Raw genomic sequence first — 27,397 nt, 5'->3', positions numbered from 1 at the left:
ACGAACACATCCCCCCTGTCTTGTTCCAAATCTAATGCCATTTCAGAGCAGTTCCGGCATTGACACTTAAGCCCTCCCACCTCCAATATGTCCACCGCCCCAAACTTCGGGAAAGCAGAGAGTTTATCAAGCAACTTCCAAACCGCAGGTTTATTCACCGAGCTGCGCTCATCAATCGGAAGACGAATCGCTTCCTCCGTTGCAAGGCCCTTGGTGACCAACATCCTCCAAGCTCGGTAGTGCCTCGCTTGTAATTCATATCTCTGTTTGAGACTGAGGAAGAGAGGGGCGAGCGCGCGAGCCTGGAGGACTGGCCAATTGTAAAGAAGTTGTGAGGCCATCGCGCTAGATAGGTAGGTCGACTGGTAGAGGGAGTCGTGGTGGAGAGGATGGCCGTTCCCACCGCGAGATAAGACGCGGAGGAGCTCTCGCGTCATGATGAGATCTACTTGGATTGCTTGTGGGCGCGTTGGCCACAGTGGTTGGAGTGACATGTTGGACATCTTCTAAAGCGGTGTTGCGAAATTGTCTTGGGGCTATGTTGCTGTGGTATTTGTGGATGAAAAGTATGAAGTGAGTGAAATGCTTGCGATGATGCTTTCTTATCTACAAGTTGAAATGGAAGATATATTTGAAAAGCGAGGGCGTCGACCATGGTTTCATGCTTGGCTAGCCAACGAGAACGCCTACATATCGAACCATTGGTCACCTCTCTACCAGCTACCAAACTACCACTCCACACTAAGCCCCCTCACAAACTCATCGCTTTCCCGGTATCCCTCCCAATGCTCTCTTTGAGCCTTCTCAAATCCATTTGGTACTGCTTAGTCGTCTTCGGCGGCATCCCTACCTCCCAGTCATCTTTACTCCCAATCCCACCTCCATCCACTTTGACATATTTCTTCTCCACCCTAACATTCCGTTCCCTTCCAAACCCACCTCCGAATCCGCTTCTACCTTCACCACCCGTTCCACTGACTTTGCTACCGCCGTCTACCTTCTTACCCTTATCTGCCTTGCTCACCTTCCTCTTCTGCTTTTTTGCCTCCTTCCTCCTCTCCCTCTCGTTCTCCAATCTACACGGCCTGCAAAACCCAGTCTCAGTTCCATCACTCAGCACTCTAGTATGACCATCTACGCCTCGAGAGGTAGTCGTGTCGCGCACGATTCTTAGATTTGTCCTACATGCACATGGGAGGTTGTTCGCAGCTGCTTGGCAGGGGACTACATCGCCGACGTTGCTGTACTCATGGCCGCACTCTCGCCAGTAAATTTTGTATTGAGTGCATAGAGCTGGAGTGGTGGTAAGGGGATTTGGGTCCATCGTATGGTTGAATGCAGCTGAATGGCGGAGGCTGGTACTCACGGTTTTCCAGAAGAGAGAAGTAGGTAGTCCTTGCGGTCAGGTGCTAGAGTGTATTGCGTGCTATGGGTAATGATGGTGACTGTCGCCAGGAGATAGAGTCAGCAGACGAAAGGCAGAAGGTGGTGAATGATCAGTTCTGCGCCAAATTCACATCAGACCACGTGAGTGCGTCACTGTCAAGCAGGTTGAGAACGTTCCACCTAGCCAGACCTGCGCATACATTATCTTTGCTATCTTGTATAGTAAATCTTACTGCTTCTCAGGATATCCCATCTTTGCTTCGTCTTCCGCTGTTCCAAATCCTCCCCAGCCCTCAAACTCGTCCGCGAACTTGACTGCTGCACTGAGCCAGTGGTTTGATTTGTCACTACCCCTTTCCCATGTCTCCTCCGCTACCTTCAACGCACGCAATGCTGCGCCATGTCAGTCAAGAACACCGCGGTTCGGCAAGAGGCTCGTAACATACCTTTGACGTAATGCGCATCAGTCGAATGTGGTCCGTTCAAGGCCTTGGTTACAACATGCTTCCAAGTCTTCTTCTGGCTGTCGTCACCAGTCATCGCTTTACCCATATCGATCTCTGGCCTCGTCTGGGCAATGTATACAGCTAGCGCGAACAGCCACCATTGCCGTAGAAGACTGACATGGAACTTGGCCGGTATCAACGGGAGAAGGATGCGAATAGCGTGAGAGCTTGTAAGCACATGTACAAGGAAGAAGTCGTACTTTCCCTTCCCCGGTCGTGGTGTTCCAGTCAAAAGCCCCAAGCCGACCTCCTGAGCAGCTTGGAACTGTTCGTTCGGGGCAGTAATTTCCCAAGCATTCCAGTACTCCAGAAAGGCTTCTTCACGCTCCTCTAGCACTTTCGTGATATCGCCGCTACGGTGATCGTACAGTCCATCGAAGCGCTTATCCTTCCGCACCTTGTCCAACAAATCGATGAGCCCGGTGTGGTTCCCAGTCGCCTCGTGAGGGCTGGGCTTCGTGTATTTTGGATCGTCGATGTATTTATGGAGCGGACTGTAGAAGCAAGAGCCCATCGCTAGGGCTTCGATCGCAACGGTCGTGGAGTTGAGCTCGTAAGCGTAGCCGAGATGAATGAGAGGATGCGCAACTGCATGGGATTAGCGATATTCGGGCTTCGGAAGAGCGCAAACTTACGTCCTGAAATGAGGCCGTTGATCAGCGGTTCTTTGCCCTTGAGCAAGAACTCCTCAAGAACTTCCTCAACATCGTACTTCTTGCTCACGAGCTGATCCTCGAAGAAATCAATGAATGCGCGTTGGTATCTGGCTGCCCATTAGCGACTGACCCCAATCCTATTGAATCGCACCATCATGCAGCTACTTACTCGCGCTTCCCCAGGTACTCTCGCCAGTCGTCCTTTGTTATCTCACCAGGCGCATCATGCCAAGGTTCCAGCACTTCCGCCTCTCTCTCGTAGATCTCGTTCAGATGCTCTGCGGTGCCTCCCAGAAGGTAAGCCGATCCCAGGATCTAGGGTACATGCTTAGCAGCTACAGCCTTTACAGGAGGAGCAGCATACGTGCGGTGTATGGTTGTGAAATGTGAGGTTGTGGTATATGATTGCGTAGTTGGCGTGGTTCGCTTTGAGTAGATGCTTGAGGGTTCGCGGTCGCTTCTCTGCCGAGGTCTCGATGTCGTGGATTTCTACAGAGGGGAGGTCGACGGTGAGATGCGTGCCTTCGCCAGCGCGAAGAAAAGAAGGCAGTGATATCCTCGGTAAGCTGAACATTGTGACTGTGTGGTTGCAAAAGTCAAGAGAGTTTGCGGGGAAGATGCGCATCTGAGAGCTCGCGTCGCGCCTTCCTCGTTCTGGTATGACGTGATGTCCTCGCGACTTTAGCCCGATCGGGACGAGCAGAGTCTCCAGCAACATCACAACATTCCCGTCGTCTCTACTCGTGTCTACTCCTACATGCTTCAAGATGTATGAGGTTTGTAAGTTCACGATTACTGCATTGGGTAATAAACTGTGAGCGTGGATTCTAGCAGGTGTGAATGGAGTCCGCTCACCTCACTTCTCAATGTTCACCTTCCCACTTCCCTATAGTACAGTGCGGTGAGTGTATCTTGCGGACTCCTGCCTTCTTAACCCCGAATCTATCTTTCGTAGACATGAGGTTTGTATCCATGATTACTTCATGCCCAATTGGGAAGGTTCGCTAAGGTGTAGATTCCAGCAGAATGTAGCATGGAGGACATGAGCTTCATTTCGTCCTTCGGCTTTCTCTTGTGCTGCGTGCTCTTCTTATCCACTTCGCCGCCGTACTGCGACATTTTACGCCTTTTCAAACATTGCCTATCCACTCATTACTCAAACAGAAAGCAGACCAAATGAATGCATGCTCAGATAGGCAGTTGTCTCACGTCCATCGATTGCTGCGAATTTTGGGTGAAGAGGGTTCCCTCGCCAATTTTACCCTGAACTGGACTACTACGAGAGCTTTGCTTTTCACAGACAGGGACGCTACAATCGACGGAAGCCGGATATTGCCTGATATAGTAGTGTATCGTCCCATACTGCACGGGACAATAGTGCTTCGGCAAGCCATGGCATTCGACCATTGAATGCATCAATTCCTTTAACGACAGCGAACAAGCATATTATATTCTCGAGCAGCCTACCGACATGAAATATGATGTCATTGATAGCTTGTACTGTTAACTTGTCTCATGGAGATATTTATTGTCCGCTCTTTCGCAAAATACACAGCTGTCGAATATGCACATGGCGAATATAGTACATTGATCATCATTGAGAGCAAAGAGAACCACAGTTGTACTGTAAGAGAAGGTCTATTGCATACCTCTTTGATTTTTAGGTGATGATGATGTCTTCAAGGATTGGTGTGAGGTTCTCAGCCACGATCCATGCCCTAATCTTGAAGCTCCCAAGTCGACACCGTAACAAAAGCTCCGCGGCGTTCAATTGAAAAGCATGCTGCTCTGACGTAGTGCACTAAGAATTGTTCTACCTTACATGACGGCAAGTTACTAAAGACGCTTCCGCACAGGATACGGGTTATGACATACTACAGAGCGACCCACCACGTTTAGTACAGGCGGAAATCGGGCTTTGTACGAGCCGAGCGGCCTTCCTCCACCACGACTGCTGAGGACGTATCGCTTAGACTTCTTCCTGCGAGGACACGTCCGCTGTTGAAATCACGACTCGTCAATATGGAGACGTTGTGGAGTGTTTTCCGTCCGCCATATCATTAAATTGGTGCAACAGCGAGGTGTGAGGTAGTTGCCGCCTTATCCGATGTCTGGAACTGATGCAGCACAGGGAACGCTCATCCTGCGCACATCGTCGGATCACATCTGGGGAGAAAGATGGAGACAGTGCGATACAGCGGGTCTGGACGCTGACACGCTGGAGTCGAGATCTCTGGTGCTGTCAGTGTTGTGCATCGATCCTGACCCCCACGACGCGATCCAAGGAGAGCCTTGGTATGCAGGGGCGGCATTAGGATCGGCACGCGACAAGCTTTTCTCGAACGCCGCGGGCGGTTTGAAACAGCCTTCCGCGATAACGGCAATGACCCTGGAAATTAAGGATAAGGCTTCCTAGGCATGTGAAAGGCGATAAAGAACAACGGTTGGGAAAGTTAGAACGCGTCACGACCGACTGGGCGGCCGAGCCGCACCTCTCTCCAACTTTCGCCCTGTCGCGCGACCTTCATCAACTGCAGACGCTCAAAATAGACACACTTTGCAGAGTTTTGAGGGACCGACACTGGAAGCGTCCGGGACCTGCATTGCGATGCTGCGTGACGTCGGTGGCTGTCGCTAAGAGCTTGTGCTGGCAGACCTAACGGCGTATGCGACGCCGCTGTCATGGCATTCTCGACCGAGATAGATAGCCGCAGCCGTGGTTGAGGGCCGTTCTAGTATATTCGATGGCTGTGGTTGGCGCAGACGCGTATCCTTACAGCTTTCTGTACCAGATTCGGTCCCAACAGAGATTCTAGACAAAGCGACGCGGCCCACCCGGTGTGCTTGCCATGGCCACAACACGTCCGCCGTCGGTTCCATGACCCATTTTTCTCTGCGCCAGTCACTGTCGAAGGGTTGGCGTCGAATTTCAGGAATCGCAGATCGGGAGTCCCCAAAAATAATCCCTGGCCCAGCGCTGCTCCTGCTCCTTTAACCCCGGGCGAGCTCCACATCTCACTTGCTAACATCGCTGCTGTCCATCCCACTGTGTTGTCTTCTTCTCTTTTCTCACCACCTCTACTGCACATTAATCACTACAGAACACGCCATTTTTCTCCGTCACTCGCTAAAACATTTTCTGGATACGTCGGCACCGAGCTTGACGTCATCCCGTTGCAGCAGTTCGCGTTTGACCCTGGACCACCGGAAGGGCGAGCGCAAGCCATTGACTGCTGGTTTGGCGTGAAAAAGCATACCATTGTTTCAGCAATCGCATCTTGCGTTATCTACAAAAAATCGCCGCAAAATCAAAACACAGTCGCTACCTCATCGCTCTCCCAAGGTAGCTTTTCGATCGGATTTCCTATCGAACCTTGGTTCGGGCGCGACTCTCCACTATGAGTACACCAAATTATGAGCGGCCAGAGCCGACATACGACATGGACAGCAACATGTCCCACCACCAGCAGCGATCTTCCGACGAGGACGGCACAGTTGTGGGGGACGATCATCAGCGGCCATTGCGTGTAGATACTGCCGCACGGCCACCGCACAACAGATCACGATCTGGCACCCACCTTACCGTCGAAACCGCACATGATATCCCAGCAATGAAAGGCATACAGTCACCGTCGCAAACGCGTGAGCAGGCGAGCAGGCTCAACGATGACCTTGCAGTGCTCGCCATTGAGCAGGGTCTGGATGAGAAGGAGGCTCTTAGGCGCAACGCGTCAATGAACCCATCCATGACGCGCGTGCGATCCCGCCGTGAGGACCTCGTAGACGACTTCGACGCGGCGACGAACCCATTGCACGAACAAGCGGCTCGCTATACGCCACCCGAAAACCCGACCACAAGCTTCTCCAAGTTCTTCAAGAAGGTACACAACTCATCATGGCTTGTTAGGTACTTTACGTACATTACGCCCATGGTGCTCTTGATCCTCATTCCTTTGATGGTTGGCATCTTTGCATTCCCCAATGCGAATGTTGGAGGAGTCAAGCTTGTCTGGTTCTCGATTTGGCTCATGATTGTATGGCTGACACTGTGGGCTGGAAGAGTAAGTATCTCCGTCTTTTTAGTTTTACAACCACTAACATCCATCGCAGGTACTCGCGAAACTCCTCCCGTGGCCTATTGGTCTCATCTCTTCCCTCTTCACCAACAACAGCAAGAAGTGGAGAGACATGGGCAAGCAGCTCGAACTTCCAGCTACTTTGTTCTTCTGGTGGTTGGCCATTGAAGTGTCTTTCCTCCCAACAATGAAGAACCACCACGTCAACGGCGACAAGAACACACGCGACTGGGAAGGCACCATGAACAAGGTCCTCGTAGCTCTCTTCGTCGGATTCGTGCTCAACTTCATCGAGAAGATCATTATCCAGCTCATCGCCATCAGCTTCCATCTGCGAACTTACCAGGACCGTATTGAGCTGAACAAGTTCCAGATTGGTAGTTTGGCCAAGCTGTACAGGTTTTCCAAGGAGAAGATTGCCATGGAAGATTCCGAGTTTGAGCAGGGGGACGGCAATGCTCCATCGGGCGCACGCACTCCCGGTCAGGTTCTCACAGAGGCGCAAAAGAACATCAAAGTCGGGTTCAACAAGTTTGGAGACATCGCTGGAAAGGTCGCGGGGGACTTCACCGGTCGTGCGGTTACTGGCAGTGGCCATCCTCACCAGGTTGTTCTGCAACTCATTGGTACTACCAGCGGCGCTCAGGTTCTGGCTCGCCGTCTGTACCGTACCTTTGCGCGACCTGAGACCGAGACTGTTCATTCCGAGGATCTCAACAATGCCTTCGACAGCGACGAGGAAGCCACAGCCGCATTCTCCATGTTTGACAAGGACATGAACGGCGATATCTCCATGGAGGAACTCGAGGCTGTTTGCGTCGAGATTGGCCGTGAACGCAAGTCTATTACCGCCTCCCTGAAGGATCTCGATAGCGTCGTCTCCAAGCTCGACGATGTCTTCATGTTCATAGTGCTGATCATCACCATCATCGTGTTCATCTCGCTGATCTCGACCTCCGCCGCCGGTGTCCTAACATCCGCTGGTTCGACCCTTCTGGCTCTATCTTGGCTCTTCTCCGCAACCGCTCAGGAGTTCCTCCAGTCGTGCATCTTCGTCTTCGTCAAGCACCCTTACGATGTCGGTGACCGTGTCATGATTTACGGTAACACCGGAGATCTCGGCCGCGGTGATGATTACTTCGTCAAGGAAATCGCTCTCTTCTACACCGAGTTCAAGAAGATGCAAGGTCACGTTGTCCAAGCGCCCAACAGCTACCTCAACACGCTCTTCATCCTTAACCACCGTCGATCGGGTGCCCTCGCCGAAGCCATCCCCATCATTATCAAGTTCGGTACAACGCTCGAGCAAATCGAAAAGCTCCGCAACGTGCTCCTCGAATTCGTCACCGCCGAGCAACGCGAGTACCAGACCAATATTCTCACCGAATTGCGCGCCGTCCAAGAAGTCCACTGGCTCGAACTCAACGTCGTCTTCTTCTACAAGTCCAACTGGCAAAACGAACTGCTCAGATTGCAGCGCCGCAACAAGTTCATCTGCGCCCTCACCATGGCAATCCAGGAATGCGAAATCGAAGGACCCCGTATGCGCTACCCCGGCCAGAAGGAGTCTTTCCCGGTTTACATGCAGAATCTGCAGAACCCTGCTACACCTGGTGTCGGTATCAACGGCAACCCAGACCACCCCAACGGCACCATCCGCAACCAAGCTCAAGACCAACCATTCGTCGCACCCGCAGAAGGTACATCAGACTCGGCCACCGGAACCGGCGCGGGACCAACCCGCACCGGCTCCATTCTAAAAAAGCCAGAGACCCTCTCCGCAATGGGCCGCCGCGTCGACTTCTCCCTCGGCATGAAATCCATGGGCCTAGACGACCCCAGCGGCGACGTCCTCGACGACCGCGAAAACGCGTCCCGCGCCCGCGCAACCGTCGTCCGCGTCACCTCGCCCTCGCGCTCGCAAGACCGAAACAACGATCGCCAATCCAATGACAGCGCACGTAGCACCGGCCTCCAACGCGTCGGCACAAACGCCTCGTCCACCACCCGCGAACGCACGCACCGAAACCGCTTCTTCAGTCGCAACCGCTCTGGCAACGATGTCGAAGCTGGTATGGCTGATATCCCCGAGGGTAGCGGCTACGATACCCCGCCCAAGAAGAAGAACACGCTTGATCCACGCAGTGGCATTATTAGTCCCCGGGCTGTGAGGAGCAGTGGCGGCGAGGATGAAGTGCCTATTACGAGGGTGGGCAGTGCGGATGTGCCTAGGAGTACGGGTGCGTTGGCGCCTAGTACGGCGGATAGTGAGAGGACGTTCGGTCCACCAGCGAGAAGTCGCACGGAAGGGATTGAGATGAGGAGGTTTCACTGAGGAAGCTCATTGACCCTCTTACTCAATGTGTCGAGACCGCTGTGGAGTTGAAGCTGTCGGAAAAAAAGTCTCATTCTGTCATTTCCTCCTTCTATTTCTCGCGTCTGTACAGCGATATCGCTCAGCGTTTTAGTACTCCATTTACACTAGACTAGTCGACAAGACAGATAGCCAAGGGCAGTGCGCCGGGCTCCTCTCTCCTTTCCTTCAATCTGTAAATTTGTAAATAATTCTTTCTTCAGCTTTGAAGGTCTATCGTGGAGAGACCAACGAGATAGCTCCAATAAATTGCGACAATATCGCTACTTCTCAGAATCAACAAGCTTTGCGATCGAGGGTTTCACGTGCCATCATTCACATTATTTTGACATCCCAACAAGAGCAGATATATCGTTTGAAAGTAAGACTATGCATGCGCGCATAGTTTCTCCATTCCAAGACTACTAATTCCCCCAGCTCGTCGTAGCAAGCCTTACAAACAACATCATTCCCTTTGCCTCCTTTCCATATCTTTGAAAACCTAATACTCGCCCTCCTCAACGTCCTCCGCATCAAGCGAGTCCTCAGCAACCTCCTCATAATCCTTCTCCAGGGCAGCGAGATCCTCACGTGCCTCAGAGAACTCTCCTTCCTCCATACCCTCACCCACATACCAGTGAACGAAAGCGCGCTTCGAGTACATGAGATCGAACTTGTGGTCAAGGCGGGACCAGGCCTCGGCAATGGCGGTAGTGTTGGACAACATGGCGACGCTGCGGTCGACGGAGGAGAGCTCGCTGCCGGGGACGCTGATGGGCCTGGGGTGTTGTTAGAAAGGACTGATTGTAACAAGGTAGGAAGGACGTACTTGGTGTAGTTGATTCCGAGCTTGAAACCAGTGGGGCACCACTCAACCAGGTTGAAGGAGGACTTGGCCTTGAGGGCACCGGCGGCGGCGGAGCAGTCGCGGGGGACGATGTCTCCGCGGTACAGAAGTGCGACAGCCATGTACTTTCCGTTGCGCGGGTCGCAGACAACCATCTGGTTGTTGGGCTCGAAGCCTGTTCAGATTAGCAAAACGCCCAGAGAGTATGGAGACAGTACTGAAACATACACTGGAAGGTCAGGTCGGAAACCTTGAAGCTCTCGTGGGAGCTCTTCTTGGCCGAGATGACAGGCGCGTAACTGATGAGCGGGTAGTGGATACGCGGGTATGGCACAAGGTTGGTCTGGAACTCGTTCAGATCGACATTGAGCGCACCATCGAAGCGCAAGCTGGAGGTGATGGAGCTGACGACCTGGGCAATCAGGCGGTTGAGATGCTCGTAGTTGGGACGGGGAATGTCCAAGCTGCGCCTGCAGATGTCGTAGACAGCTTCGTTGTCAACAAGGAAGGTGCAGTCGGAGTTCTCAATGGTGCTGTGTGTCGACAGAACAGCGTTATAGGGCTCAACAACAGAGGTAGACACGCGAGGAGCAGGGTATACGGCGAATTCGAGCTTGCACTTCTTGCCGTAGTCGGTTGAGAGGCGCTCGAGGAGGAGCGCACCGAAGCCGGAACCGGTACCACCACCGAAAGAGTGGAAGATGAGGAAACCCTGGAGGGACGAGCAGTTGTCTGTGTTTGTCAGTAGGCGCATTGAGCTGATGTCGGGGATTGTGCTTACCAGCAACGCGACGGATCTTCTCAATGACGCTGTCGACCATCTCCTTGCCGATGGTGTAGTGACCACGAGCATCTACTCCCGTCAGTATGTCTGCATCTGCATTCCCAATAGCTTCCAAGACGCACAGTTGTTGGCAGCATCCTCCTTGCCGCTGATCAACAGCTCAGGGTGGAACAGCTGACGGTAGGCACCAGTTCGGATCTCGTCAATTGGGGAGGGGTCCAAGTCGACGAAGATGGAACGGGGCACGTATTTGCCGCTGCCAGTCTCGGTGAAGAAGGTCTCGTAGGAGCCACCCTCGCCGAGCTCCTTCGCATCGGGGTTGGGACGGCCATCGGGCAGCAGGCCGTGCTCGAGGAGGTACCTGGGGGTATCGTGTCAGTCTTGACTGTAGGCTTCGGGGCGCATGCGGTTCGCGACAACGTACAGCTCCCAGGCGCTGTTGCCCAGCTGTGTGCCAGCTTGGCCGATGTGAAGGTGGCAGATCTGTAGCTTGGTGTTAGCATTGCGCGTGCTGGGGTCATTCAATTTCTTGGAGTATTCCAATCTCAAAGCTCCTCCATCTCTTCTTGCTCTTTAGCCACGGTAGAGCTTCGTCTCGTCCATGTTGGCGCATGAAGCCCCCGCATCTCTTCGCATACTGCGATTGAACACTCCCTCAGAAACAAGACAACTTGACGTACCTCTCCTCGCATGGTTACGGTGTTGCTGTGTCAAACAGACGACTGTCGAAGGAACCTCTAGTTGCCGGCGTCGACGCTGGAGGCAGAAGTGTTCTGGGTTCAAGCGGTGAGGAGCGCCGCGTTGGACTAGCTTGGTGGGGTCGCTGCAGGGGCCGCACGGTTTTGTTTACGCGACCGTCGCGACAAAGGCGCCTTGCCACTTACAACCAACAGAACCGTGGCGCCCATGCGGCACAGCGGGGAGACCGCCTTTTGCCAGGGATCCCTCTTCTTGCGGTGTGATGGGCCGATGAAACTGCGCTTTGAAGGACTTTGCAGCTGTCAATCTACGGTGTGAAGCTAACAACTGGTATATTAGTGAAGTATAAAGACGCCGATCCTAACGATTTGAGCGTAAGCCTCGTGCGCCAAGCTGGATGATAATGCGAACCATTTCCATTTCTAGTCTAAGCTGCCTTGATTGAACGGACAGGGGGATATCTCATGTGCTGAAGGAAACCAAAAGCGCCTCCCATATGCTTCTTTGTGTGTTCGCGCTTGTCTCGTATGCCGTAGGAGCCCTAGGGTGAGTACGACAATGCTCCTTACATCTCAGCATTACTCTCCAGGCCCATCGGCCACAGCCTCCTCGCCCTTCTTGCTCCACTCACCAGCCGAAGCATCGATTTCACGCGTCGCACTCTCTCTAGCTCCACTCTTGCTGTAAAACTCGTGAACGTCCTCGCATCCCTTTGGCGTCCTGCACAGCTTGCGGGCATCTGCAGACGCCGTCTTCCAAATCACCTCTCTGACCTCTTTGCCGACCTTCTCAATAGCGTCCATAGCCCAAATGACATCAAGATGTTCGTACCCCTCGATGACCTTGGAGTGTACGACATCGACATGTGGCTCTCGACCGTGTTCGAAACGGCGTAGAAGACGACGACCATCTACTAGGTCGTCGGAGCCACAGACCCATAGTGCAAAAGGAGGAGTTTGCGGACCGTACCATGCGTAGCGCTCAGCTTCTTTCGTGTCCTTCTGATGCTCATCGTCGGAGTCGTGTGGCGGACTTCCGGCCTTAGTTTTCGTCTGCTCGATTTCCTCGTCTTCTTTATCTTCCATGATCTTCTCATCTCGTGTAGCCAAGATGCATTTCTGCTTCGCGAAGCATTCCCGTCCGAGCCACCATCTCATACTCTCTGCACTGACATAGACGGGGGAGAATTGAAACATGCGATTTCTCAGATCACGTTCCCAGCGGTCGTCCGTCCAGTTGAACAGAAAGGCGAAGACACGATAACCCATGGAGCCGTAGAACTTTCCGGGAAGGAGACCATGCATAACCATCATGAATGGAATGAAGGCGTGGATGCCGAAAACTGTCCGGAACATGTTTGGACTGATGACCTGCATGAACTTGAATTGCGCTTTGCCAATCAGAGGACCAGCATATGCGGCTGGTGCCAGAGCGCAGAACACCGATATTTTCTCGCCAATTTCGGGTCGCTGTTCTTTTGCCAATGCAACAAGGGTTTGTGTGGTGCCTTGACTGTGCGCAATGAGACCTAGCTTTTCGAACCCGGTTTCTGAAAGTACGCGTGAGATGAGCGCAGGCAAGTCCATGACACCCATCTGACGAATGTTCCAAGCCCACATGCGCGGGTCTCCGTATTGCAAAGTGGTATGGCGAGGTTTGAAACCGCATCTGTTGTTGCCAAGCCAGACATCATAGCCAGACTTGGCGAGGAAGAAAGCAAGACTGTCGTCATCGTTCGTGCAGTAAGCGCCTGCGGACTGCAAGAGGCCGTGTATCATAAGGACTGGGTACTTCTTTTCCCCTTCTTCGTATTGCGACCCAGCAACACCCGTGCGATCTTCAGGGAAAAGCTCTGGCGAATGCGGGGAACGCTGGCCGTCATTCGTGCGCTTGTAGTCACGAGGATTGTAAAGATGCCAGAGTTCGATGATGAAACCGTCTTCTGTCTGGACGTCAAAGATCTCGCAGTCCAGTCCCACTCTTCGTGCATAGTGGCGCACATCGCAGACCAGAGGATCGGGACCGCCTTCTAACGGCTCAAACTCATCTGTTGTTCCGCCATCTTCTCCATTCTCCAGTTTTTGAGCTGACGGCATTGTGTCTCGCTTCTTCCACGCTCTTTCTGCCTCTCTTCTTGCTTGCTTTCGCTTCGTTTCCTCTTCGTAGAACGGTCTTCGCTTCTCAGCATCGCGGAAAGTGAGCAGTAGTAACAGGTGTTTGCACATGCCAGGAAGGGACGTAAAGCCTGCACCTAAGACTATGACGAGCAGGAACAAAAATGACAAGATGCCAGACGAGACTCGGAAGAACCAACACTGGCATTTCCTCAGAAGTGTTGGAGGTCCGTACATGGGCAGAGGTGGGAACAGAGGATTCGTTTTCGAAGGCGCTTTCGAGTCACCTAGTGGGACATCAGACTTCCCCTCGCCATTCATGTCTGCTTCTTTCGGAGGTATGCCATGTATCGTTCCATCTTTTGCTTCGCGCAGCCGTGGTGAGAAGGATTCTTTCTTAGTAGGATCACGGTCGTCAATAATGTCTCGCAATTCGTTGAGCTTGGTCGCTTCTTCCAGAGGAACAGCAGGGAGTCGATGGCCGTCGGCAGTTTCGATGACAGGATCTTGCGGAGTTATGAACCGTGCTTCAACCGCCTGTGTGGAACCTGTGCCCTCATTCTCTTGCTCTGGTGTGTATTGTCCGAGACGCTTAGCTTGATGTGCAAAGTCGACTGCAGCCTGTGTCTTGGACTTTCTCTTTTCTTCATGATGGTTGAACTGCTCTTCAACACGGTGTTTGGCGGCTGTAATAGAGGCCTTCGGCATATTGATCTGGGGAAAGCCCTATGGTTCGGCGACGGTGGTGTGGAGCGTCCAGGGTCGCGTGGAGCATAGGTACGGATGCCGGCAAATTAGTCCCTTCTTCAGTGTCGTAATCCCGAGTGGGCGGATCGCAGTCCTCTGTACGCGCAAAAGGGCTGTGAGATGCTGGAGGGCGGTTGAGAGACATGTTGCGGCTTTTTTGTCAATCGCAGTTTTGACGCGGTGGCTGTCCGCGCCTTGTTTGGCAAGAGCATTACGTCAGGAATGGATGAGGAAGCGGCAAATCAGCGATCATGCTGCGGAAGGATGCATCTCAACGACCACATTTAGAAACCCCATAGCGGGTGATGCAAGCAGGGTTTGCGGTTTTGTGGCAATGGTTTGCATGTCGCAGGCACTATTTATTAACATATGAAGAGGCTGCGGACTTGACTCCGGAATCGCGAATTCCAACGTCAACGATTTCTGAGAGATAGCGAGACTGAATATCATTTACGTCGAAAGGTATCAGTAGAGCGGTATCTAGACTTGATGTGGCAGGTATCCTGCTTGTCGAAGATATGCACATGCTGTGGTCGACGTGTGACGTGTGATGTACGACAGGCCACTTGCGGCCCATTGAAGCCTTGTTGAATCTCAGTGTGAACGTTCAACTTGAACTACTGCACTACAGACTCGAACAACACAAGCCAACATGTAACTCTGAGTCGTGCATGCTCGTGGGATTCCTGCTCCCAATCAGTTGAGTGGACGCGGGGATTCGTGGCAGGTAACCATGTCCGAGCGGGCTAGTTCTGCCGAGGCAATGCGGCTCTCTGGTGCTATGTGATGCCCGGGCTGATCGCACGCAACGAACAGAGCCGCGAATGCTCATACACCTGTCCATTGAGGCAGACATCCCTCGTTAATCCATCATGGACGCGCAGAATGGAGTCGCCAACCCACGGAAAAGAAGACGGAGAAGACGTCTTGACCGCCCTCCTATTTCGGCGCGACTACTGCTCGACGATCGCGTGAAGGGTGAGGTCGGAGTGCTGTCGGAGGACCTGTTCAATGACCTGTTCCCTGGATCGAGAGGCAAGAGCACTGGTACGTGGAAGGAATGTTTGGTAGTAGATGGGAGAGGTGGCTGACAAGAAGAATAGCCAATGGAGACACGCCAGACTCGGATCGCATCCAACACGTCGCAATCACCCCGTGGCTGCCGACCTCCATCGCCGCTTCCCAGAACACTCCCTGGACCATCTTGCCGGTGCGATCAGCCGACAAGACAGAAACCGGCACCGCGCGCCCGCATTCGTCACTCCAGATCCCCACGTCGTCTCTCGCCCTGCAGTCCTTCTCCCAGCTCCTCCAGAATGTCGCCCCGAACAAGACACAGAGACGGGATACGCCCATCGAGGTGCGCATATACGATGTTGTGCCGGTTGGGCTGAACACAGTCTACGTCAATCTGGACACGGAAGCCTTGCGGAAGCTGGACGAGGTGCATGCAAAATTCGGCGGAGGCTTCATTGCTCAGATGAATGGCTCATCACGAGCTCCGAAAAGCCACTATGTGGAAGCGAACGGAACAAAAGGCAAGGCGGTGGATCTCGCAGCGCAAGAGGAGGCCTGGCGACAGGCCGTACGCGAAGCCCTACAACTACCTACTGTGCTTCATACTGGCGACCTGCTTCCTCTGAAGCTACCCGCGCATCCCATCACCCATGTCCCACCTCCACCAGCCAAAATCAGCGCCTCCGAACCCGTGTCGCAAGGCCTCCTGCTACCGAGCACGAGGATCGTCATACTACAGTCGCACCGAAGCAGCTCTAAGCAATCCATCATCATGCCTCCGGTGAAACAGCCCCCGACGACCAACGGATTTGGCGACGATGATGAGGCTGACGACACCTCGAATGACACCTTCTACTCGGCCGCAGAGGACAACTCGCGCAATGTCTCTCCACCTGACGGGGAGTCTACGGACAACTTCGAGTCAGAGCTCTCGGAGAGCGATGCAGGAGACCTGTCCGACGAGTCCGACGACATCATATCGCTGAACGCGCCTATGCTCCCGCCTCAGTCATCCGGTGCACTTTCAATCTTTTCCTCCGCGACCCCACGACCCGGCAACTTCGGACGCCCTAATGGCATCGCGACGCCAGGGTCGGTATACTCCAATTTCACAGCTACGACAGCCCGTGGTGGTCCGGCAAATAAGAGCAAGGTCTTCAAAGCCCAGGGGCTTCTCCAGCGTGTCCCAGATGATCTTATTCACCCGAAGCCGGGAAGCGAGGATGACGAGGAAGCGCGCGTATTCGTCGACATCAACACACTGGTCAAAGTCGGTTGCTTTTCGGGCGACTGGGTAAAGCTTGGGGGCACCGAAGCCCCTTCATCACATCCGCTCTGGGGCTTGAGTGCATTCGGAGGAGTTGACGAGGAAGATAATACGAATTGGCGCCCCGTCAGAGTCTTTGGCCTGCCAGAAAACATGTCCAAGAAGGTTGCGCGATATCCGGTACAGAAGATGGCAGATACCGACCGAAGAAGTAGTTTCTCGGGCTTCTCGCAACCAATCTCGTCATTGCATGCCTATCTCTCGCCAATTCTTCTCGCAAACCTAGGCAGTCCTTCTCACCTCCGCATCACTCCGCTAGCCCCCAGCCAGTCTTCTCATCTTCCTAGGAGCGCCATTCAGAAGCCACGTCTCAACAGCTCTTCTTTGCCTCCGTCTGCCAAAGAGGTCACCCTGCTGAAGGTCTCAACCCCTTTGTCGTCAGATCGTCTACTCCAACCCAGTCTGTTCGCGGCATTGAAAGATCATTTCGAGCAAAAGAGGCGCATTGTCAAAAGTGGTGATTTAATAGGCGTATCTATCGACGAATCGCTTGGTCGAGCAGTATTCCAAACTACGGCAGAAGAAGACGCTGGCAACGATGAGCTTCTGGCCAAAGCCAAACCAACAGCTAGCGACGACAGCACCAGTGTCAGCAGCCGCAATCCAAAAGTCGTATCCTGGTTCAAGATTGGCAACGTATCGAGTTCTACCCATGCGTCTCACGACGGCGAAGAAGCCGACATATGGGGTGGTGCTGTCACAGTAGATGCTGCCAGCACCAAAATGGAGATGAACGGCAGCGAGCAGGGCAAGACTCCAGCTCCCATCAACAATGCCTGGCAATACTATCTTGGTGCTAAACGAGCCCCTGTTTCGAGCTCGCAGAAGACGATGTCACTAGACGAGCTGCCCAAGCCCTACATTTCATCACTTCGCAGACGGTTGCGAGAACTCATGTCTGTGGCTACCAGTCCGCGAGCCATCCACCTGGGCCTGCCACCTATCGCAGTCTTGATCACCTCGACTCAACGTGGCATCGGAAAGTCTACCCTCGCTACGAAAGCTTGCGAAGATCTCGGCCTGCACACTTTTGCGATTGATGCCTTTGACATCATCACCGAGGGTGGTGCTGGAGGTGGCGATGTCAAAACAGAAGGATTTCTGAAAGCTAGGGCAGAACGAGGGTTGACATGTGGCGCTGAGTTCACAGCATTGCTTGTCAAGCACGTCGACGCACTCAACGCCGATCGCATGAACACCGCGCTGAAAGAGATATTGGCCGACTCTCGCGTGCTAATCGCAACTACGACCGAGATCGACAAGGTACCGGAAGGTATCCGAGGACTCTTCACCCACGAGATTGAGATGACAGCACCCGATGAAGGCGAACGAGAAGGTATTCTAAGGAGTATCGTCGATGATGCCGGTATTAGACTATCCCCTGAAGTAGACCTTGGAAATGTCGCTGTCAAGACTGCCGCTCTTGTGGCTGGCGACCTTGTGGATGTCGTCGATCGAGCTTTAGTCGCAAAGCAGCAACGTCTCGAAGCGCTCGCTGCATCCTCTACAAAATCGCTCTCATCGTCCGAGACAATTACTACGCGCGACATTGAACTAGCAGGAGGTCACTTTAGCAACAGTCTCACCAAAGCCGATCTAGACACCGCAGTAGATGCAGCACGCAAGAACTTCGCAGATGCAATTGGAGCCCCCAAGATCCCCAACGTCGGATGGTCAGATGTTGGTGGTCTCACGCACGTGAAAGACGCAGTCATGGAGACTATCCAACTTCCCTTGTCACGTCCTGAGCTATTCGCCAAGGGCATGAAGAAGCGCAGTGGTATCTTGTTCTACGGTCCACCCGGAACAGGAAAGACGCTGCTTGCAAAGGCCATCGCTACCGAGTTTTCACTCAACTTCTTCAGTGTCAAGGGACCTGAGCTGCTCAACATGTACATTGGTGAGTCTGAAGCCAATGTACGTCGTGTCTTCCAACGCGCCCGCGATGCCCGTCCTTGTGTTGTTTTCTTCGACGAATTGGACTCTGTCGCACCCAAGCGTGGAAATCAAGGTGACAGTGGCGGCGTCATGGATCGTATTGTCAGTCAGCTGCTCGCCGAGCTTGACGGCATGAGTGATGGAGGAGAAGGTGTTTTCGTCATTGGAGCAACTAACAGACCCGATCTACTCGACCAAGCCCTGCTGCGACCCGGTCGCTTCGACAAGATGCTGTACCTGGGTGTTTCCGATACTCACGAGAAGCAGCAGACCATCTTAGAAGCTCTGACAAGGAAGTACGTCACATTCCCCTTCCCCGTTCCTTCGAATCGCCCAGATGCTAACACGTTTCACAAGATTCACACTGCATCCCTCCCTCTCCCTCCAACGCGTATCCCAAGGCCTTCCCTTTACATACACCGGAGCAGACATGTACGCCCTCTGCTCCGACGCCATGCTCAAAGCCATCACCCGCTCCGCCAAGATCGTCGACGAGAAAGTCGCCGCCCACAACGCCACCCATTCCCCTCCCATCACCATTGCCTATTTCTTTGACCATCTCGCCACAGAAGAAGATACCGCTGTCATGGTCACCGAAGAAGACTTCATGGAAGCCCACAAGGAACTCGTCCCTAGTGTTAGCGCAGATGAACTCCGGCATTACGATAGAGTGCGGAAACAGTTTGAAGGCGCGGGCAAGAAGGAGGATAAGAAGGAGAATGGGGCTGCGCCAGCTGTTCAACCGGCGACTAGCGCGAAGGGGAAGGGTAAGGCAAAGGCGCCGATCGACGAGGCTGAGGATATGGTTGTTAGGACGGAGAATTTGGAGGTTAATGGGTTTGCGAATGGGGATGCGAATAGGGCGGTTGGAGGGAGTGGGAGTGGAAAGGGGAAAGGCAAGGCGCCGGCGAATCATACGCCGGGGAAGAGCAGTGTTGATATCGCTGAAGGGGGGTTTGGCGATGCGACCATGGACGATGATTTGTACTCTTAGTCGCTTGTCTTGCTAATTGTAAATGATTGCTCTTGCATGGCACGTTGTACATGTTTTTTGCGCATGGTGTTGTCAATCGATGCTTGAGTGGAAGCCGCTGATTGTATGTCTGGTTCTCTTTCACCTAATAGATGGAGCATTGTTCTAATCGATTGCACCGTATGATCAAGCAAGTCAGTGGTTGCTTAAACGGAGGGTCTGTCAGACGACCGAGTCGTATAGCCTGTCCATTTTCCAAGCAAGCAAACCAAGTGACCTACGTGCTATTTCTCCTCATAGGTTGGTGGCGCGGGGTGGAGGCGGAGGTCTTCCCTTTTTAGTATGCAAACTGCGCAAGCCGTGTCTTGGATATCCTGATACCGCTCATGTGACATGATACAAGTATACGCCCTCCCTATTCTCCAAGTGCCACTCTTTCTTCTCACGCAGCGAAATCGAGCGCGTCGTCCCTAAGAATCTCGTCACGCAAGTCCCGCATCGACGTCGCAACCCAGGGCATCTTTTCCCTTAGCATCTTGACTGCCTCAGCCCAGCGTTCCTCACAATCGCGATGCCACAGCGTATCTGTGCTGCCAGCATAACTGAACGTGACTTCCTCCAGAGCACTAAACACTTTTAGCCTCATACAGGTCTCGTAATTCGATTCCCCCCAAATCGCCAAGGTACGAAGATCCAGCTTCTTGATAGCTTGTACGTGAGTCCGGGGAATAGTGGCTACCAGACACTTGAAGGTGAAGCAGCAATCGATGTCGAATGTGTTGAGGCTGTAAGGGAGAAGCACTGTTTCGCTGTGGATCTGTTTACATAGAGCTAGCAATGCGAAAGCAGGTATGTCGCGCTGGTAAAGGCGGAGCGTTTCGTCATCGATCGTGGATAGGATGAGGGTACGGTCGCCGAGCGCGTAGCGATAGATGAGGTTTCGTAGCTCTGCTGGTAGACGGAGGAGAGGAGAGTTCAGTTGCTTTGCCGCTGTAGCTTCGGCTTTCGTGACTTGCGCCATCGTTTTAGCTGCCGGGACGGGTATGGGTATCGCGGCCGTTCTATGGGCTGAGCGGCTGTGGTGGTGGCGTGGTCGTAGAAGTGGGGAAGTGCGAGAAAGCTTGGGGGTGCACGTGCTTGCTATAGTAGTCAGGCAAGTGAAGGAGTAAAAGTTCTTTCAGATCCACTTGGTCATACATAATGAGCGTAGGTAATGCTTCACTGAGCGAAGGCAGAACAGGAGAGAAGTCTTTAATTCTGCCTTATCTTATAGAAAGATGAGCTTGTGGCTGGTCATCGATCTCAGTAAGCTTTGCTAGAATAAACACCTACACACCATCTCATTTCAAGGCGCCCTTACTCCCTTTCCTTTCTCAGTGCTCATAAGACTGCCCATTGCGTGTCTTTAAAAGATACTTGCTTCTTGCTCTTCGGCCTCCTCTTGACGCTCAGTCCGGAGTATCTCAGTAAAGCTCTTCTCACTGCTCAATCCGGAGTGTCTCATCAATGCTATTCTCATTGCCCAATCCGGTTCCCTAGGTATAAACTTATATGTCGAAATTTTGACACCCGGTACATCCTTTCGTAGACCATCCGCTAAAACCCGCAACCCGTCCTGATATCGAGGAAGCCTTAAATGATTGTCTCTACAGCTGTGTTTCAACCTAATCTGCTCCAAGCCCTTGAACTTTGCGAGTGAGGATGCAACGCGGGGATAATGAGTGTCGATGAAGCAGAGTGGGAGTTTCAGCGTTTTGATAGCTTCGATGGACGATGTAGTCATGCTAGTAACGAGGTCGTTGATCATGGTCGTCGATACAAGGTCGAACACACTGAGGCTGTAAAGCAGCATCCCAGCCTCGGCGGTGATCTGGGTGCATACTTTCAATAGCCCGAATGCCAGTGCAAATTTGTCGCGATATTGTACTAGTACTTTGTCGCCGCGTAAACTCAACCTGATTCTCCGGCCGCCCAGCGCGTGCATCCAAATCTGATTTCGAAGTTCGCCCGGTAGGCGGAGAAGAGGAGAGTTTTGTTGATTTGCGGATGTTATCTGCGCCGTTGTTTGCGCTGTCGACATGGATTTGGACATTTGCAGTTGGGTGGGTTGAAGTGTCGGGTGCTGCAGTTGGTTCACTCTCATAAATGGGAGAAGTCGCAAGTACGATATATAGTCGTTCAGTTGTGAGAGCGCAACAGGACCTTGAAGTGCAGGCGATGCCAAGACATTCGAAGAAGTGAAAGAGAGGGTTTGCACAGCCGTGCACTGCGATAGCTTACTACATTGGTAGTGCTATACCTTGACACGTATGTATATAGATCGTGTTCAAGAAGATAGATATTTTTGACAAGACCTCGGGATGGAGGGGCAGTTAACGATCCTTCTAATTCTGCATGGAAGTTGACTTTGGCTAACCCTCCTCATCAGGCAACTTTACTAGAATACGATTATCTGAAAACCGCGCCTTGGATTGTTTCCCTCGATCTCGATGCTAGAGAGCCATTCTGTCATGTTGTGACAGTAGCTCAAATTCCACTCTTCATCCGACCATGTATGTCAACTGCCAACCGTCTTAGTAATGTCCCGTAAATTTGATTCCCATGCCAGTGTCCCAAGTCGTAACCTTGACATCAGGAATCTTTTCTCGCAGTAGTTTCGCGAACCAACCTACACGAGACAAGTCGTAGTTCCTCGGGAACACAACGGACTTTGTATTATAGCGTATCCTGATTTCCTTGAGACTTTTGCATTGAATCAGATGAGGCGACATGTGATCTGGATTTCTGCAGACGTCTTTGATCTGAATAACCAGTATCGTAAGAGCTCCAAGCTGCGATGTACTGATACTGCTCATGAAAGCATTGATGCTGCTGGGGTCTGTGAAGAAGTGGAAGATGTTGAGGCTGTATGGGAGAAGGGCGGCCTCGGCGTGGATTTGCGAGCACACTCTTAGTAGCGCGAAGTGTGGGATGGGCTCCTCTGGTAGAGGCGTGGCTTCCGTGGGTAAATGAGCTCATGTGTTGTTCCCAATAAGACTATATGGCCGCCCAACGCGTGTTTGTAGATCTGGTTTCGAAGCTCTGCGGGAAGGCGGAGAAGGGGGGAGTTGCGTTGGTTTGCTGATGTTCCGTGCGCCATTGTTGAATTATTGAGACGGGTCTGGGTATCTGGCGCTGTACGGTATATCGGTGGAGCGGTGTTGCGGTGTAGTCTTGTAGGAAGGAAAATGATAGGAAGCGATAGAGCGTTTGCATGGCCGTGCGCTAGGACACATCCGTACTCGTCTCGTCCATATTTTGCTTTCGCGAGTATTTCCAATCCCTTTGGCACTAAAAGATGTTCGTACGTGCTCACCGAGAGAAAAGTCGGGTAGTTGTAATGGTGAACACTTGCTGATGTTTGGAGAGACGGATGTATAGTACATTATCGATATCGGAAACTTCACCAAGATAAAACATCCGTCAAACTCATCTGAGTTGCTCCACCTCGTCTATAGTCCTTGTAGGCTATTCGTTTGATATCGTAAAAGAAATCTCCTTCCACCCTCCATACGATGGTCCAAGCCCAATCCACTTTGTCTCAGTGATACTCGACACTGCTCAACCCAACGGAAGAATCCCATGTCATGACTCTGACACCAGGCTTATAGCTTCGCAGAAGCCTCAATAGTGTCCGAAGCCAGGCCTGATTGTCCTCTGTTGAATCGAGATCGAACTTTTTTCCAACATGGTCAATCTTGATTTCCTCTAGACCTCGGAAAAAGCTGAGCTGTGACCACATGCGCGTAGGATCACTGTGGAGTACAACGTCGTATGAGATCCTGATCACTCTGATGACTCTGATCCCACGCTTACCGGCGATCTCTGTGAAGGCAATGACGGAGTCAAATCTGGGGAAGCTGAAAGTGTTGAGGCTATACGCGAGAGCTGCTGCCTCTGCGTTGACTTGAGAGCATGTCTTTAGCAATGCGAAAGCAGGGGCATCTTTCTTCTTATAAAGACGTGACTTGCGATTGCGTGTCACCGGCTCTGTATATATTCCCATCCCGAGAACATGGCCGCCCAATGCGTACGCGTAGATTCGATTCCGAAGCTCGGCCGGTAGACGGAGGAGAGGAGAGTTGCGCTGATTTGCCGCCGTGCTATCTCAACATTAGTTCATGTACTTCTTGCGCATACTGACTCTCGTAGACTGCATACAGGTGAGCGCGCGCGGCGTTGGCTGCTGTCCTTCGCCCCATCTTGGCAGGTGTCTTGGACCTCTTTATTACTGACGTGTGGGCGGAGCTGTGTTGTGTTGTGATCTAAGTAGTTGGTAAGTGAGAGACAGCCCTGAAGAGCTTGGACCCGTAGGAGTGGAGTTGAGGCCCAAAACAGTAAGAGCAATGAGGAAGTTTGTTTGCGCAACCTGGCGCTGGGACGCTAGTACAAGTTTGATGCATACTCTGATGTCATTCAGCTTATGGCACCACGAAGGGTGGTTAGATATGTGTCGCGTCTTACTTCGTACATGCAACTGAGTCTGAATAAACAAATGCCTTCTTGAGGTAGTGTATACCTCCAGCTCGATAACATTCTTGTACAACCGCGAGCATTTCTCGTGTGCTCAACCCAACTTATTCTTCGATTATGACAGTAACATCCGGTTTCATGCGCTTCATCGTCTCCGCCAGCATCCCAATGTCCTGTTGCTCGCCCACAGCACTCATCAGTGAAGGAACCCTCGCTCTCTCGATAACCACCGTCTGCAAGCCTTCCAGTTTCTCCAACCGTATTGACCCTCCATTGTTCCCAAAGTTCCAGAAGGACCGCTTCAGCAAACCACACCTACGTGGTTTGAGCTGAATGGTACGTATGAGTTTAAGTTGGGTGGGGGAGCATCGTAAGAGGAGGTTGCGCATGGCGAGCTCGTGGTCGAATGCAAAGACGCAGTAGGGGTATTGTAGCATGGCAGCTTCTTCGGAGATTTGCTTGCAGACGAGTAGTAGGCCAAGGGTACTTTCCAGTGGGAGGGGTCGCAATAGGATCTCGTGAACCTGGCCGCTCAGAACATATCTAGGGTAGGTTCAGAGGGTTAGCGTACATTCATCGTGAAGCGAGCGATGCGAGAAGGTCTGTTCACTCATAGATCTCATTTCGCATCTCGGCTGGAAGTTGCAGAAGAGGGGACTCAGTAGCGTTGCGCGTAGTTATATTTGTGTTCTCTTCATGCGACGACAGAGCTGCTAAGTGCGCGTCGGCTGCGCGCGTCGCGTCCGCCATCGTGGTCGATGTGTCGGTGCTAAGAGTGATGAAATTAGGAAGTTGCATTCCGAGCATGGAATCACTGGGTAGGACAGCCAGCGCTGTGGGAAAGAAGAACTGAGGGTCCATTGCGCTAGGCCGTAAGTCGACCGCTCCTTCATTCACTGGGGATTCACCTAGTCTCGAATCTGGGTCGTTGAGTAGGTAACGAGGACATTCTACCAAAACTAAAACAATTCGCCCAGCCAAGCCCGGTAAATCAGAAATCGCAATTACCTACGAAGAAGGAGCCACTCACGACTCCCGCAATAGCGACGACGCAAACGACACTGGAAATACCCGTAGCTGAACGTCTCGGCAACTAATGTTTTCCACATCAGTCACACAAAAGCTAGCGTACACTTGACCATATCCTACTACTCCAGACGATGAAGCTCAAACGCCAACTCAACATCCTTGGGTGCGAATTCCAGAAGTCTAGGACCCAAGCCAGCCTCTATCCGCTTGAGCGCCGCATTCGCCGACGGACGGGTCGTACGGAAGGAGGACTCGCGACACATTAAGTCGCCGTTATTTACCACAACAGCGACGTGAATGTACTTCAACCCCGTCAACGTACTCAAATTCTGAACACGCTTCAAGTCGAAGTCTCCGATGTCGTTCGGTCTGCTTGAATATTCCATAGCCTTCACGTAAAAGAAGAGCTTGGTAATGGCTCCAATTTGAGCTGATGTGATGCGGTTTTTCAGAGCGCTGAGAGCGAAGTCGTTGTAGTACCAAAACCGATTGATGCCAGAAAATGGAACTAGTGCCGTTTCGGTATATATCTGCCGGCATGTCGACTGAAGTGCGATAAAGGGAGTGTCCTCTTTTGGACCGCCTGGTAGGTTGGTGCGTGTGATTCTGACTTTTGAGCCGTGCCAGGATGGTACATCTAGGAAATCCTTAGGCCCTACCTCCAAATGTGTCTCGTGGAGAGCTGTACCGGCTGAAGAATTGAGTAGTCTGATGCGGTTCGTGATCCGCGACAATTCCTGCTTATTGTACTCTCCATAATCCACACGCCTCGATTTGATGAAGATGCTGAAGCCACCCATGGCTTCGGCAAATATCTGATTACGGACCTCGATTGGTAATGTTAGGAGCCTGGAGGACTGGACATTGCGTTGGCATATTCTCTTATTCTCTCCTGATTCTGGTGTGGCGTCTAGCATGCCGTCTTCGAGAAACCTTATATTCGGGTTTGGTACAGTCTCTTGTTCGATTGACTTGTGCAATCGCAACAGTCGAAAGAAGGACTGAAGTGCATTGTCATCGTCCGTCAGGCCAAGAAGCTGGAGCGAAGGTGACGCCGAAGTGTAGCTGTACGAGTCGTCGATATGCACCATCGCCAGAGCGTCATCGTACAGTTCAAACGTATCGAACGCCTGGTTTATGTTCCGTTCTTCGCGAAGGCGCTTTTCTTCCTCTTCCCTCACAAGATCACTTTCTATGTCGTTCAGATCGCGATCCCCTATGCCCCAGTTTAAGTCGTCCATATCAGTTGAGGCCATGTTAAGTTGTAGGTTTGAGCGTAGGTCAGTAGTCCTTCGTTTTCTGAGTTGAGTGTCGGAGCCGGTGATGAGAGGACCCGGGAAGTGATGTCAGACTGGACTGTATAGAAAAAGGGAAGTAAATACCAGGCGGCCGGTACACAATTGTCCAGCTGCGCACTGTCCATACCTTCGTGGGCACCATCACTGTCTCAGATTCACGTGAAAGTCGCAGTCGACAGAGTGACTTCGGATAATCCTACTCCATTCACTCAAAAATCGTTCGTAGACGAACCCCGGGAATTTCATCAATTAAGTTCGTTGAACAACGCGTCTTTGCCACAGACCATATGTATCTTTAGCGGATACATGCTCGATTGCACATCGCCTCAGCGCGTTGTGGATGCATGTCGAGTCCCAAACGTCATATATCAGTGTTGCAACGACACGTTGCGTCCCCATATACTTTACTTACAGTTTCCGGCAAGCTGTTTCTTGCTCTTTTGACAACGCAGAAGAAATGAAGAGTAGAGTGGACCGCACAAAAAGGAATGATAAGTCTAATGAGACCATGGGAAAGATAGCGAGAGTATTGAGAAATTCACTTCTATAGGTAGTAAAGTCGAATACCGCAAGAAGCTGTGTAGAAGTAACTCTTTTTGCCGACAACGCGCGCAATATCGAGAATCTGGATGAAGAATAGGCATTTTCTAGGCGTCCTAGAATGGACGGCACACCAGAACAGATCTGAAACACGCCGGTAATTGCGGTACGAATAAGCAAACAAGGGCCAACTTCCGCTGCTCAATCTATATGATTCAATGGCTGCGAGTGTAGGAAAATCGAAAAAGATGGTGTGCGACAGCAAACGAGATCCCCACCGCGAAGCCGTTAGCTGCAGGCTGCATGACATTGTTCTCCGCGTTGATCTCCGCAGTCCGGCTATCCCTTCTGGTGGCTGATCGAGGTGGGGCGTCGCGGGACCCCTGCATAAACAACACCTTGCGATGGAGAGACCGGGGGCTCTTGCGGTCCATATGGGAGCCTGCTGCTCTCATTGTTGTGGTTCCCCTTTCATCTTCCCCACCGCTTTTGGGTACATAATCTTACGCGCGTCCGGCCGCGATTGTTTACTCACAACATTTGTATCACCACAGCCATCACACCCCACTTGACCCGCCACCACACTCGCCCCGGT

At 52.3% G+C, this 27,397-nt stretch overlaps 7 protein-coding genes across 7 annotated transcripts; 2 read left to right on the top strand and 5 right to left on the bottom strand.

The window, feature by feature from the left end:
* Window positions 1-1,764: 1,764 nt before the first annotated feature.
* On the bottom strand, window positions 1,765-3,122 carry J4E90_009605 (uncharacterized protein; the record flags this gene model as incomplete). The annotated part of the gene is made up of 4 exons (XM_051439124.1): window positions 1,765-2,480; window positions 2,528-2,655; window positions 2,718-2,863; window positions 2,913-3,122. The coding sequence occupies 4 exons, from the start codon at window positions 3,120-3,122 to the stop codon at window positions 1,765-1,767; spliced, it is 1,200 nt and encodes a 399-aa protein (XP_051287201.1).
* Window positions 3,123-5,946: 2,824 nt separating this feature from the next.
* On the top strand, window positions 5,947-8,959 carry J4E90_009604 (uncharacterized protein; the record flags this gene model as incomplete). Its single annotated transcript, XM_051439123.1, has 2 exons — window positions 5,947-6,609; window positions 6,659-8,959. 2 exons carry the CDS (start codon window positions 5,947-5,949, stop codon window positions 8,957-8,959), a joined length of 2,964 nt encoding a protein of 987 aa, XP_051287200.1.
* A 520-nt stretch (window positions 8,960-9,479) lies between these two features.
* TUB1_2 (alpha-tubulin) lies at window positions 9,480-11,300 on the bottom strand (the record flags this gene model as incomplete). Its single annotated transcript, XM_051439122.1, has 7 exons — window positions 9,480-9,756; window positions 9,807-9,999; window positions 10,053-10,556; window positions 10,606-10,677; window positions 10,731-10,969; window positions 11,033-11,091; window positions 11,289-11,300. 7 exons carry the CDS (start codon window positions 11,298-11,300, stop codon window positions 9,480-9,482), a joined length of 1,356 nt encoding a protein of 451 aa, XP_051287199.1.
* Window positions 11,301-11,885: 585 nt separating this feature from the next.
* On the bottom strand, window positions 11,886-14,129 carry J4E90_009602 (uncharacterized protein; the record flags this gene model as incomplete). The annotated part of the gene is made up of 1 exon (XM_051439121.1): window positions 11,886-14,129. The coding sequence occupies one exon, from the start codon at window positions 14,127-14,129 to the stop codon at window positions 11,886-11,888; it is 2,244 nt and encodes a 747-aa protein (XP_051287198.1).
* A 911-nt stretch (window positions 14,130-15,040) lies between these two features.
* J4E90_009601 (uncharacterized protein) lies at window positions 15,041-19,444 on the top strand (the record flags this gene model as incomplete). The annotated part of the gene is made up of 3 exons (XM_051439120.1): window positions 15,041-15,215; window positions 15,272-18,746; window positions 18,808-19,444. The coding sequence occupies 3 exons, from the start codon at window positions 15,041-15,043 to the stop codon at window positions 19,442-19,444; spliced, it is 4,287 nt and encodes a 1,428-aa protein (XP_051287197.1).
* Window positions 19,445-19,865: 421 nt separating this feature from the next.
* Window positions 19,866-20,444, bottom strand: J4E90_009600 (uncharacterized protein; the record flags this gene model as incomplete). Its single annotated transcript, XM_051439119.1, has 1 exon — window positions 19,866-20,444. The coding sequence occupies one exon, from the start codon at window positions 20,442-20,444 to the stop codon at window positions 19,866-19,868; it is 579 nt and encodes a 192-aa protein (XP_051287196.1).
* Window positions 20,445-25,083: 4,639 nt separating this feature from the next.
* J4E90_009599 (uncharacterized protein) lies at window positions 25,084-26,220 on the bottom strand (the record flags this gene model as incomplete). Its single annotated transcript, XM_051439118.1, has 1 exon — window positions 25,084-26,220. One exon carries the CDS (start codon window positions 26,218-26,220, stop codon window positions 25,084-25,086), a length of 1,137 nt encoding a protein of 378 aa, XP_051287195.1.
* Between the last annotated feature and the right edge of the window lie 1,177 nt (window positions 26,221-27,397).

Source organism: Alternaria incomplexa (assembly GCF_024043165.1).
Source record: "Alternaria incomplexa strain BMP 0042 chromosome Unknown scaffold_16, whole genome shotgun sequence".
NCBI classification, from domain to species: Eukaryota; Fungi; Ascomycota; class Dothideomycetes; order Pleosporales; family Pleosporaceae; genus Alternaria; species Alternaria incomplexa.
This window is presented reverse-complemented; position numbering and strand designations above follow the sequence as displayed.